Here is a 13,587-nt window from a genome sequence, read left to right on the forward strand (position 1 = left end):
GAACTTTCTCAGCTCCTCGTGAGAGCAGAGCAAGTAAACTTATAAAAATTCTGATTCCCCAGCCCTGCTTTGTACCTTCTGACCCAAAATCTAGATCAAAGCTCTGGGATCTACATTTTTCACAAGATTCTTACACATAAGCATGTATGATCTTAAAATCTCACACATAATCATCTTACTGCATGATAATGAAACCTACCAATCTAGCCTATGAATTCACAGCAATTCTACAATGAAACTTACATATTTCCCGTGATAGGATACAGTACAACAATATGTAAGATTCTATTTACTTCTGGAACTCCTTTGCTTTGTCATGTTTGCCCTTGGCTTAAATCCACAATGTGTTATTACTATCATTAAAATTTTTTGAAGAAGGAACTAAATTTGTAATAGTCTAACTCAAGGCAACAGTGTAAAACAGTGCACACGCAGCTGGGTAGGCTGGGTTTACAGGCAGACTTTACATCTTTAACAGATTGGAGTTTATTCAGACCATGGCAAGTAAGTGGTTCTGCAAGAATTGTGCTAAAGGGTCAGTGCTCCAGGCTAGTGAAGGCCAGTGAGGATAAGAATTGGATGTCCAGAGAAAAAATAGCGCAAGACTGACAGGAGCACACATAGGATTTTAGCTTGTTACATCTTTGTGTGACACAGGCAGGGTAACAGATGACTCTTGACAAGTTTAGCATGTATTCCCTTAGAAAGGCTCACCTTAACAAGGCTCTCAGGATTTGAGTATGAACAATTTAAAATTTTATTACGAAGAGGCAGCGCAGAAGGGACATTGTAATAAACCCGGCATTATGCAGCCTGTCATTCTTCCTTAAACATGGAAACATATGGTTCATTTGCCTATTTGATACTCATGCTACCTGATGTACTAAGCACTATTACATTAAGTGGTGATGATACAAAATAAAATTAGGCCTACTTGCTTGTTCCATTAGGAAGCTCTGCAAGGAGGAAGGGATAGGAATGCCTGCTTACCAGTTGCTACATTCTGGCTAAAGTTGCATTAAAAAGGCATGAATGGAGGGGATATTTTATTAAGACTGAGCACGGGGGGTAAAGATTAAAAAAAAAAAGAATAGTGATTTAGAAAGTAGTTATTGAAAGATACATAGAGAAGGGTCAAACAGGGAGGGAGTATCATATAATTGGCTTGCTTACATCCAGGCAGCCAGATCCCCATTAGTTGATACCCTGCAAGCTAAGATGACTGTGAAAGGCTCCAAGGAGTAAGTGAAATGGTAACTAAACGTAGGGCAGGGGGCTCTGTAAATAAACAGACTTTGTCCAGGTAGCTTAGCAAGGAGGATGAAGACAGGCTCATTTCTTTTCTGTTCCTTTTCTGTGTCAATGTTAAGGGTAGGTTCTTCCAAGTGTACGTCTTTACACATGAGGAGAAGAAAGATCAAGTGACTTGCTCAACAACAACCAATTCTCTCTTGGCACAGAGAATGCCCTGTTCCTTCTTCTCATCCTTCTTTCTCCTCATCTCTTTCTCTCTCATTTCTGCTTGCCCTCTCTACTCTTTCCCTGCCATCTTTCAACTCCCTCCACCTCCCTGGACCTTTCCCACAAGGTACTATTGTATATAAGAGGGGAGGTCTTGGAGTAGTCAATGCCATGCCAGTGGAAATCAAATGGGCCCACCAAATTGGGGGATTGAAGGCAAAACCATTGAATAAGCATCACTACTAGATTCCATGCCACCTAGTGGGTTCATATATTCCCATAAGGTACATGCATTTTGCCAGGTTCTCAGGGCCATGCAGGGTTTAATGGTGTCATTGTTTTAGGATAAAGCACACAAAATCCATGATTTGATAAGATCTGTTTATAAATAAATACATATCTGAGTGGAAAGAGGTAATGAAATTGGCTCCACAGAGTCCAGCAGTCCTCTTATTTCAAGTCTGTGAAATATGATCATATCCTGAAACCCACTGCCAGTGGGTAGGGGTAGAATCTATATAACTGAGTGAGTTTGACTGTGAATTTCAAAGTGCCCTTTGTATTAAGCAGTTTGAGATTACCGGGTTAAAGTGGTACAAACATAACCATATTCTCTGTGACAACTTTGTCCTCCAAAAATGAATCAGAATATGAAAAAAGTGTGCTTTAATTTTTTTTTCAGTTTTATTATGTAGAATTATTACAGTTTGACTGCACATACACATTATATTGCATGTAAATACATATATACAGTATACTAATTTTTGGGCTATATGAAATGTCTCATATACTGCCTGACATATAGAGATGATTGAAATGGTTATTTTCATTAATAATGACCATTTGTCTGGCATATAGGTGGATTTTATTTTATTTTACTTCATTTAAATGAAGGAGAAATATGGTGGATTTTTTTTTTTTTTTAGGAAAGTGAAGAAGTAATGTGGTGGGTTACTTATTAATTCAATTATTATCTTTTCAGTAATAGAAAAAAATTGGTCCATTTCTTTGTCTTTGTTGTTCCGAGCTTGTGTGGCCCCTTTGAATGAAACTCAGGTGATTCTGGCATCTTATTAAATGCTGCCTGTCAGAGGACAACTCTGAGCTCTCTGTCCAGCAGGTTCACATTTTCTGCGTTTTCTATTAAATTCATGAGGTGATCCCTGACCAGGTAGCCAGCAGTCACTGGGCATAAGGAGACAAATCTAGGCCTTTGATTTCTGTCAGTTCACTTGCTAAGTGGACCCACAAGGTAAACGAAGCGATGAATCAAATTTAGCAGATGCGGAATTGATTCCCTCAGTTGCCTCAGAATGCCTTGCAGAGATAAGCTTAATCTGTATTCATTTTGACTTCCTATGGTAAAATCTGTGGTTTTCCCTTGGCTGGTGGAGGTAAGAAAGTATAACTTGGATTTGCATAAAGGTTAGTATAACAGCAATAAATGTACCCAGTGGTAACAGAGTGTATACAGATCACCCATCCTTTCCACACATGCTATATCATTTGAGTGTCACACAACTCCATGGGTGAGACAAGGATTATTTTCTCCATTTTTCAAATGAATCGACAAAGGACCAGGAAAGTTAAAGGACTTGCTAGACATTATCATCTAAGTAAGAAGCAGAGTTGAGACTGGAACCCAGATCTTTTGACTCCAAATTACTTAAAAACTTTCTCTTATGAAGGGATATTAGATATCACATAGTTGACTACCTTAATATTTATCCACAGCACCTAGTACAGTATTTGGGGTATAATTGTTGCTCATCAAATATTCACAGTATGGATGAATAAACACATCATGAGTCTATTAATTATTAAATAAGTTTTTAGTTTAACGGCAGAATCTCTTAATTCCAGTGGACATGAAGAAAAACAAATTAAATTTTAACTTTCATTCATTTAGCAAGGTAGAAGATAACTTATTGGACAGCTGTTATGTTCCAGGTTTGTGCTGGGTGCTGGGCCTATAATGGTGAATTAATGAGTGGTGCTCAGTACCTTCATCCTGCTTAAGTCTAGATGTAACCTCTAAATCCATCCAACCAGCTCATTTTAGCTTTTTTGACAATTCATAGCAATCACCATTTTGGCTCAATCACTGATTTGCACTGTCACCTGAGCAAATCAGTAAAACCTATATAAAATTATTAGTATGATATAATCTGTAGTTTCACCCTGCCAAGTTAATGTTTTGCATTGATTTCTAACATATAATTTCAATTCTGGCAGTCACTGCATGGGTAGAGTATTTACTACTTTGAAAGTTGTTTTCAGATTATTTCACCTTAAATAAATCTAGGAAACACTTACCTCAACAACAACAAAGAAGAGTAGGCTAGTGATTTTACCCAAGGTTAGGCCACTCATTATCACAGAACTAGGACCAGAATCCCTGTTTCCTAATTCCCAGTGCAGGGGCTCTTCATGATACATCCCAGTTTCACCCACAGGAACATATCATTGCTTCTCTTTAGTTTAGGTGCTATTTCTAACTGACTGGTCACTCCAAAAAGAATGTGGTATGGCTGCACATTCTTAGCATGGAAACTAGGCAGCCTCTGGACTCTGTAATGCCATCTGCCTATTTTTAGCTAGAAGAAAACTTTTCTCCTCTGACAGCCAGCCATGAATATAGACACTTGTAAAGATGGAACTCTTAAAATAGTCAAGACTTCAAATGTGACACATAAGCCAAAAAAAAAAAAAAAAGTTAACTATATTCAGAAATGTTGCTTGACCTGAATTATCAACACGTGAAATTAGGTAAAATCATGTGACAACAGCCACGTTGTCAAAAAATAAAGACTTTGAGTATGTTCTCCATTATTTGTCAAGAGGAAAAGATCTGGAGCATAGATTGGAAATTTGGCATCAGTTCTAAGTTTCGTATTTACCAGTTATGTGATATATGCTGTCTCGATTCATGTAATACTGGAGGAAATTGTCAAAATATGTATATTGCCACCACTTTTTATAAGTAGGCCATACAGAAAGGTTATTTTGAATAGGCTTCTTCAGAGTCCTTTCAACCGTCTCTAGGTAGTTACACTTTATTGGAAGCAATTGCAGTGACAGTGAAGTTTCAAACTAGACAGGACCATATAGAAGTTTTATAACAGAGACTAAAAATGTACATTTTCCCACATAGGTATTTCCAAGGTCAAGAACTAAAAGCTTCCTACCTGGAATCAGTTAAGCTGTTTTCTACATCTAACTCTTTTAATCTTCCTATATATACAATTGCATCATGCTTTAACAGATGTATGAAAGAATATGAATTATATCTATTTTACTATTTAAATAAAATAATCAAACTGATGTGGCATTAAAAGCCATGTGCTGAGTCTCAGTGTTCTGTGTTTGAGTTTAAGATCTGACCCTAAACCTTTGGAAAATGGTCTAGATCACCTGTAATGTCCCTTTCAGGGATATCATTGAAGAGTGTATCTACTCATGCAATAAACCTTGCATTTTGTTAGTCAAATATAAAAAGTAATTCCCCACCCAGCCTCTGTGGATAATTAATTTCATTAGCTTTGGAAATTATGGCTACCCCTATGGTACACACACCTATGCACACACAATTGTGCGCGCACACACCCACACATAAATACATATACAGACTCTAAGTCAAATGACTTTTATTCCTATATTCCAAATGTTAAAATAAATATTTTGTGGCATTACCTACTGTTTTCATATTCTCTTCCCCAAAGTGTCCTTCCAGTGTGGTAGCTATTTATAAGGTAAATGCAATTACTTTGCTAGGATTTGAGATCTGTCCTGGCAACACTGATTTGAGAAGGATTGTTCTGATCATGCAGAAAGGATTCAGTTACCCTCTAATGTCTCCGATCAAAGCTATAGAATAATCAACCTTAGTCCTGAATGGGCTTGAAGAGACCACTTGGCTTTCTGTCCTCCTTTAGGAAGATGAGATGCTTCCATTCCTTTTTGCATATTGTGGCCTATAAAGGACATATGACTTACTTGAAGTTAAGTGTAATCAGGATAGAATAGAGACTGGGCTGTCTCTTCATTATACTATACTGCCTCTGTAGTAAACAGTAATGTCCTTTACCTCCTTCCCTCCTACTTCCCTCCCTCCCTCCCTCCCTCCCTTCCTCCCTCCTTGCCTGCCTGCCTTCCTTCCTTTTTATCACTGCTCTAATTTTTACCTTCAACCTGTTTGGAAATCACCATAATAAGACTACAAAAAAGCCGTGAGGCCCACACAAATAGAAGACTATCAGCTTCATTTCCCAACAAGCAGCTTGAAGTCATGCACTTAATGAAACCAGTCATCTCGGAAGGCAACAGAATAGGGGACAGGATAGGAAGCATGCAGAGACACAAAGTCTTACAGAGCGGGCTGTGTGTGACCTTTGCAAATTACTGCTTAAGGTCATCTATACCTGGCAGAGATATACGTCTGTAATTACTATGCTTCTGCTGGGGCGTGTTTTTTTTTCCCCCTAGCTTTTTAGGATGCATGTTCAGGGGATAATTTTGTTTGCTGTGCTGAAACCTGTAATAAAATTCTAAAGCAATGAGTGAATAGAATTATGAAAGAAGGATCTGTAAATAAAAATCACATGAGCCATTCCTTTAATCACAGTGAAACAATGCTGAATCTGATATAACTATTAGTAATTGTTCTGAGGCCAGTAAGATCCCAAATTCATTCTTTACAAGGCAAAACAAAATAAAAAAAAACCCAAAAACCTGTGCTGAAAAGCAGCTTTCCTTGTACCCTCCAAAACTTATTTTCCTCATTTTCTTATCTTCATCTAAATCCCCTTCCTTCTCTTTCTCCTCCCCACATACCTTGCATTAGGTCTTTAAAGGTTATGGAAGGTAAACAACAGTCATTCTTGCTCCTTAGGTGAAAACCTACAGTCACTTTAGTCAATGAGGCAGAGCTAATCAGTTTATCCCAACCCTCAGTACAGAGCCTCTGTTTGATGCTATGGGATCTCTTGAGTTTTCCTGTTCTACAGCAGTGTATTTAAACCTTGATTAGGATTTAAAGAAAATACACATCCAAGTCTGTTGGGAGTGCTTGCCATAATCTCCCCAGAAGTCTGTACAGAGGAAGGAACCCATGTGGAGCCAGGGAACCAGTTTTCCTATCATCTTTCTTTTTACCTTTGGTTTCCAAGCATCTGTTTTTAAGTCTTAAGGCATTTCTTTCCAGAATAGCCTTTCTCTAAAGCTGATAATGCCTTACATTTTCATCCTTTTTGATAACAGTCCTTCATTCTGCAGATGTTTATTCAGTGTGGGTTCTGTGGCAATGCACAGGGCATACAGGGATAAATTTGACAGAATCCCTGTCCTGGGAAGACTTTCAGTTGGAAACAATAGAGACCCTTGGAGACAGGAGAGAGTAAAGGAAGAGTGCCTTAGAAGGGGCTTTCTCTTATGTATCTCATCATGTCAGGGGAGGGTTTGCCAAGCAGCAGGTAAAACCATGATAATACTCTACACAATCAACAGTTTGTTTGTTTCAACATCTTTTTTTCTCTCATCCTTGATCACAAATGCCATCTGAGATCAGAAAGGACAAAATGGTTTTCCTGCATCTAGCCTGTGGACTTTTTTTCTGGCTCAGAAGATTCATTGCCAAAATTCAGACTTCTAACTTAACTTGAAATGTTTGAGGTTCTATAACCTAGGTAGAACCTTCCACCAGAACAACCATTGTTTGAACTCAGTGATGACTGTCTCATTTAGGTGTAAAACTCACTCTCCAGTCCTTCACTGTCATCCAGGATTGACAGATTGCCATTTTTTCATCACACTTTTGTTGTCTTTTCTTTCATTTGGCCTGTCTGTTACCTGCCTGATAGGTGTGTGAGTTCATGACACATATGATTCTGAAGAAGTGCTCACTGAACCATTTTCATATCTTCAGCACATAGCTAATTCATAATAGTACCCCCACTGTATATCTGATCACACAGTAACATACATGGGTCATTAAAATAGAGTGGCAACTGTAGTCTTGTCAGCTCTGGGTATACAGGGTTTTACAGCCCAATGGAATGAAATGTATTGCAAGTAGAGAAAAACACCTGTTTTGCTCTGTCAGTAATCCCCTAGAAAGCATGCCAGTGCGACTCCAGGATTTCTCAGCCACATCCATAATCAAAGGAAACCTCTCTTCTTCCTCTACAGGAATCTCTCTACATTTTTTAATGGGGTGAATTCATTTTTTCATAGGGTGAACACGTGTGTGACTATTTAAAAACCGCAATAACAGGTGTGTGAGTATGAGTGTCCCTCTCCTTTGTGTAATGCTTCTCACTAATTTCTCAGCAGGCTGGTTCAGAAAAAAGGCTTCAAGCTGAATATAGAAAAGAGGTCTTAAAGGATTTTAAAAAATATATCTGTTACAAGTACATGCACTGAAAATACTGCAAATTACAAACAGCTCTTAGCCTTATAAGATCCTTCTATTTTTAGCCATCATAGGAAAATGTTTGGTATCTCTGGATATGCAGTTTTAAGTTACTATAAGGGAGGGAATTTTGGAAAACCTAGTAAACTCTAAAAATTTGGAAGATACTGTATTACAAAATTTTTCAAAATGTTAAAACAGAAGAGACTTTTTACCTTTTGCTTTGTCTCAGGCTCTCCATTCCTCTTTTCCAGGAAATAGTAGCCCTAGGGAAAGCATTCGGTTTGCATTCAATAGCAATATCTCCACCAACTTGAACAACTGAATTTTTTTTAATAGGATTTTTGGAGAAATCAGGAGCTGAAGCTAAAAACAAAATTACAAAATTGTTAAATGACTCAATTAACATGCAGTAACTCGAGAAGTAATGTGGTATACTAGATAGAGTCTAATATCTGTAACCAAAACTCTTATAAGCTACTTTGCTCAAGGAATTGCCAGGCTAGGTATGGACTTGGCATTTTGGAATCACTCTTTCCATTTGTAAAATGAAAGTAACAATAGATATTATCTTAGAAAATTAGTGTAGGGATTAAATGAGGTAATAATCAATAAAGAAGGATAGCTCAGTGCCTGGCACAAAGTATGTGCTCAATAAACATTATTTTTGTTTTGGTGCTAGTTTTTGCAATAACAAGCAAAAAGCAAGCAGGTGTGAGGGAAGAAGTAAATTATATTAAAAAAAGTCAAATTCTTGATAACATTTATAATAAAGAGGGTGAAGATAGCTCTGTAAGAGACAGAAGATGGAATTTTAACCTTGATTAGGGAAATCAGTAATCTATCCTAACCAAGGTAATGAGCCTAAACATGAATATACATATGACAATGAAATACTTCTGAAATAAATCAGAAATACTGTATTATTACTTCAGATTTCATCAGGCATTCCTTTAACTAGCAAAATGGAAATAGTCTGCCTTCTGTTGAAGCAGGCAAGCTGAATAGAAACTTAAAAAAAAAAAACTGAGTAGAAACTTAAAAAAAAAAATCTTTGTCAGTTTCAGCTTTGTCCTCACTAAATAAATGTTGAACAAATATCAGTTCATGAGGGTGATAAGTTATTAGACTGTCTGAGGTGCATCCAAGTCTCTCCAGCTCCATGCATGTGGGAACCAGTAGGTCCAGTTCCCATTCCTAGGCTTAAGTCTATGTGAACTGAAATTCTTTCAGATATTCTATGCTCACTTGCTTCTGGGCATTTCAGGTATAGCTTCTGTGCCCTTTCACTGACCTGTGCATGCTTTTTCTTCTGTTCTCAGCTTGAAGAGAATGTCTTTAATCTAGGTTATGTTCAACTCACTATGAGGTCTGGTAACACTTTCTCAATTCTTGGCCATAATCATGATATTTTAAAGTTTAGCTTTTTTTTTTTTTTTTTTTTAACCTCTGTGGAACTACAGGTTCTATGAAGGTGAAGGTCACTTTAGTATGTTTTTTTTTTAACATTTTTTATTGATTTATAATCATTTTACAATGTTGTATCAAATTCCAGTGTTCACAATTTTTCAGTCATTCATGGACATATACACACTAATTGTCACATTTTTTTCTGTGTGAGTTATCATAACATTTTGTGTATATTTCCCTGTGCTATACAGTGTAATCTTGTTTATCTATTCTACAATTTTGAAATCCCAGTCTATCCCTTCCCACCCTCCACCCCTCTCACTTAAGTGTTGATTATTATGTTTTAGGTGCTTAGTACCTAATAAATATTCAATAAATAGTAGTGATTGAATGAATAAACAAATGAATCAATGTCTGTCACCCATAAGCACATGAATCTTTGTCTTTTTGCTCGGTTCTTCCTATCATCTCTGGTCTTCGTACCACTAAGAAAACCTTAGAATTAAAGATATCAATTAATCATTTATGGTGACAGACACCGCTGGTTGGTTGTCCCAGAATATCATCCTAAAGCTGCTTCTGTCTCAACATTTTCCAACAGAGGCTTGTTTCCCCAGCTGCCTTGAGGTCTGGGTGATCACATGGCAGATTTCTAGCCAATGACCTAAAAGGGTAATTTTGCTTTTCTGTTGAAAGGGATAGATATGATCAATTCTGTCTCCTCCCTCTTCTGCTTTGAGTATGGACTTGATTTCTGTAGCTACAGCAGTCATTTTGGAACCAGGGGGTGACAAGTGTGAGGGAAAAGTTTAAAGAATAACATCAAGTCACGGTTCTGTTGCTTAGCCATCCCCCTTGAAGTTCTTGAGATAAAATAGATTCCTCTCTAAATCACTATAAATTGAGACTTTCTTTTTTTTTTATGTTTTTTGTTTACAGCTGAAAACATTCCTAGTGGATACGTTTTAAATTGTATCCAAAACTTTATACTGGGATCAACTTTATAGTAGCCTCTTCTGGTTTCAGTGCTCCTAATAGTGGGCTCCGCCAGTGCACTGCCCAAGCAGAATAATAATTCTCACCTTCCAAGTTTTAGCAGCTAATTTAGACATTTCTCATTATTTCAAGGAAAAGCAATCTCTAATTTACAGGAAAATTGGATTCATATTACATATAATCATAGCTTGCTAAAATGTCATTTTGAATTGGGTTATAAATGAATGACTTACCTAATACTTTCAATTCTGCATTTGCATAAATTATCTGATATTTGTTTTCTGCAGTACATTGGTAGATACCAGAATCTGACACATTCAGCATAGTTATGATAAGTGTCCCATTTTCTATTTGAATTCTTTCCTAATAAAAGAAAAGTCATGTAAAGATGCTAGTGTGTTAATATAGGCATTCTCTTAACCAGAATACATCATTAAACATTTTTGCATATCTGTGTGTTAATGATATTTTGGTGTATGAGAACTGTTGCTTGTAAAGATGAGCTTAATATACTTCAAGATCCTGAGCAGCTTTCTGAAGTTTAAAAAAAAAAAGGAAATATTCTTTTTATAATTTTACTAGTTAATGTATTTTGTGTTATCCCATTTCTTTGAAAATTTGCATTCTCTGTGAGAATATATGTTACCTTTCTGTTATATGGTATACAAAATAATTTGGAACACTACTATTCCAATTTTCCAGAAAACATAGTTGATAATAATGTTAGACATAGATATAATGATTAGAAAATTTCCTGGCTTTCTATCACAAGGTCTCAAAAAGACTTAAAATGTGATGACTTGATAATTCTTTAATTGAATAATAAGTTGGAAGAGCTAAATTCTTCTTTTCTGCAGCATACTATATACTTAAACAGCCAAAATCTGTTACAGAGTCCCATTTTGGGTATAGAAGTACAATTCTGAGCATATATAATGAAATAGTTTAATAGTGCAAATACAATTTTAAATATTTCAGGGTACCTATTACCATCCTCTAAAGATAATAAAAGAAGTCTGGAGGAAACAGGGACTGTAATATGCAAAAGGCATGCAGGAATTAAATTGCAATAAAGCCGAAGCAAAGAATAGCATTCTATTCAGCTTCTAAACAACAGATGTTCTTTGTGTCTCTGCCTGTACCTATAAGTGCAAAGTAAAGTGGAGAATTAACACAATTTTTTGGATAATTTTATGGAAAAAGTGACTTTGTCTTATTTTCCGTATACTCTAGAATAAAGTGTGCTTTAGCTTAAAAAATGTGGATAACTGCCTCAGTTTTCCACTTTCCTAGGTTTAGAGACAGTCATTAGTTTTCATAAAAGCAAGATACTGGGTAATGATTAAGAGCTTGAGTACAGGAATCAGACAGATTATGTTTAGAATACTAATTCTAATATTTACTAGCTGCTGCATGACCTTGGACAAATTACTTAACCTCTCTGAAACCAATTGTCTTAATCTATGTAAATAGAATATTCATATCTCTCTCATGAAATTGTCAGGAGGATACAGTAAGATAATGCATAGAAAAAATATTTAACACAAGGCCTGACTCATATGAGAGTTCAGTGGATGCTGATGGTGATGATGATGATGATGATGGTGATGATGACGACGATAATGATGGTAGTGGTGGTGGTGATGATGATGACATCTGAAAGTGGATCAGTCACTGACTAATGTGTGATCTTATACAAATTGTCTTCTCTATCTCTATCCTTAGTTTTCTCATCTGAAAAGTTAGGATAATGTTAGTGGCCACTTTGTTTAAGGACTAAATAAATTAGTGTAGGTAAAGATTATACCTCATTTCCTGGCACCTACTGGACACTGCAAAAACCTTAGCTATTGCGGTCAGTAACACAGCTTCCCTAGCAGAGCAGGTGAATGTTCAACATCAGCATAGTTGCTTACCTCTGGATTGAGGCGTTCACCATTCTTTAACCACATGTACCAAGGGTTAGGCTTTCCACTAGCTTTGCATTCCCAAAACAAGCTGTCATAGATTGACAGGTATGTATTGTGGATTTTTTGTTCCCATTCTGGAGGGGCTGTTTCAAACAGAGATAAGAGCAAACTATTTGGCAAGTGAGTTAACCAAGACATTATGCTACGTTCCGAGGACTGTAAGATATCAGAAGGACAAGGTTCACTGTGTCCACTAGTACTGTATACATGTGATTTGAGGGAAGGGAAATGCAGGACTCCTAATGTGGAGCAACAGAAATCCTGGTGTAAATATCAATGGGCCTTTGGCTTTAGATAGATGTTTGCCATTTGTTGTTTTGCTGCACCTATATAACCACTTGGGAGTTGGGGGAACAAGGCCAGAAAATAATTCCATGCTAAATATTAGTACATAGATCACGTTAGAAAATAGGTGTCAAGTATGAACCCCCTATGGGCAAAAGGCCATTCATTATATTTGAATTGAACTAATGAAAATAATTGTATCTATATCCAATATAATTACAATCCAACAGTTTGAAGCATAAATCAATATCAACTTTATCACGTTTTAGTAGAATTATAATCCAGTTTTTTTCCCCCTAGATAAAATTCTTGAAAGGGAATAAGGACTTTTAGTGTTCTATATAGGTTAAGCACCTAACTCTAATCCTGGAAATGCATTTTTCAAAACCTTATTTTCTAATCTGAAAAAGTTTTATGCAGTACTGAAGCAAAAAGTAACTGGTATAAGTGGTGTTAAAATATTATTTAGGTATAAGGTAGTATTAGCCTTACTATCATTCATCGAAACAGGTAGGGCATAAATTCAATGTTTTAAAAATAATATTCCTTCTAAACTTCCTGGGTTAGCCATTTAATTCCTCTCCTTTATTTAGGTTTATTCTAGATAGGCTGGTGTGGATGCATCTTTCTTTAGAATCTCAGCCCATTACAAGCTAGATGCTTCACATGTGTAATTGCACATAATTCTTCCAACCTTTTGGAGAGGATTTTTTTGCACAGGTGTTAGGTTAACTGCTTAAGAAGACATAGTTAGAAAATAGGGAAGCTTAAATTTGAACCCTGAAAGCAGAGCCTAAGTCAAGGGTTTGTGTTTGGGTTGTTTGTTTAGGAATGCTGGCCCAGTATAAGGTGTCAGGAAAAGGGAGAGTTAACAGAAGTCGACAGGGAAGGAAAATGGCAATGCAAGGTTGAGTTACTGAGTTGACCACCAATATGGACCATTATTACTCCATCCACTGTGAGTGTCTAAGAAGTCTCTATAACTACTTATCCAAGGAAAGGAAGAGGAAGTGTTTATTCACTGGTTCTTGTCCACAGTCATTCAGGGGCAGTAGA

The 13,587-nt window shown here is 36.6% G+C and overlaps 1 protein-coding gene across 2 annotated transcripts in view; it reads right to left on the reverse strand.

The window, feature by feature from the left end:
- CNTN6 (contactin 6) overlaps nucleotides 1-13,587 on the reverse strand; it is a 256,637-nt gene that overhangs the window by 54,474 nt on the left and 188,576 nt on the right. For both annotated transcript variants that reach the window (XM_032458065.1, XM_032458064.1), the window contains 3 exons: nucleotides 12,193-12,329; nucleotides 10,510-10,639; nucleotides 8,086-8,236 (listed from right to left, as the gene is read on the reverse strand). In XM_032458065.1, coding sequence (XP_032313956.1) covers nucleotides 8,086-8,236; nucleotides 10,510-10,639; nucleotides 12,193-12,329 — 418 coding nt within the window. The remainder of the gene's footprint in view (nucleotides 1-8,085; nucleotides 8,237-10,509; nucleotides 10,640-12,192; nucleotides 12,330-13,587) is intronic.

The sequence above is a fragment of the Camelus ferus genome, chromosome 17, assembly GCF_009834535.1.
Source record: "Camelus ferus isolate YT-003-E chromosome 17, BCGSAC_Cfer_1.0, whole genome shotgun sequence".
In the NCBI taxonomy this organism is placed as follows: domain Eukaryota; kingdom Metazoa; phylum Chordata; class Mammalia; order Artiodactyla; family Camelidae; genus Camelus; species Camelus ferus.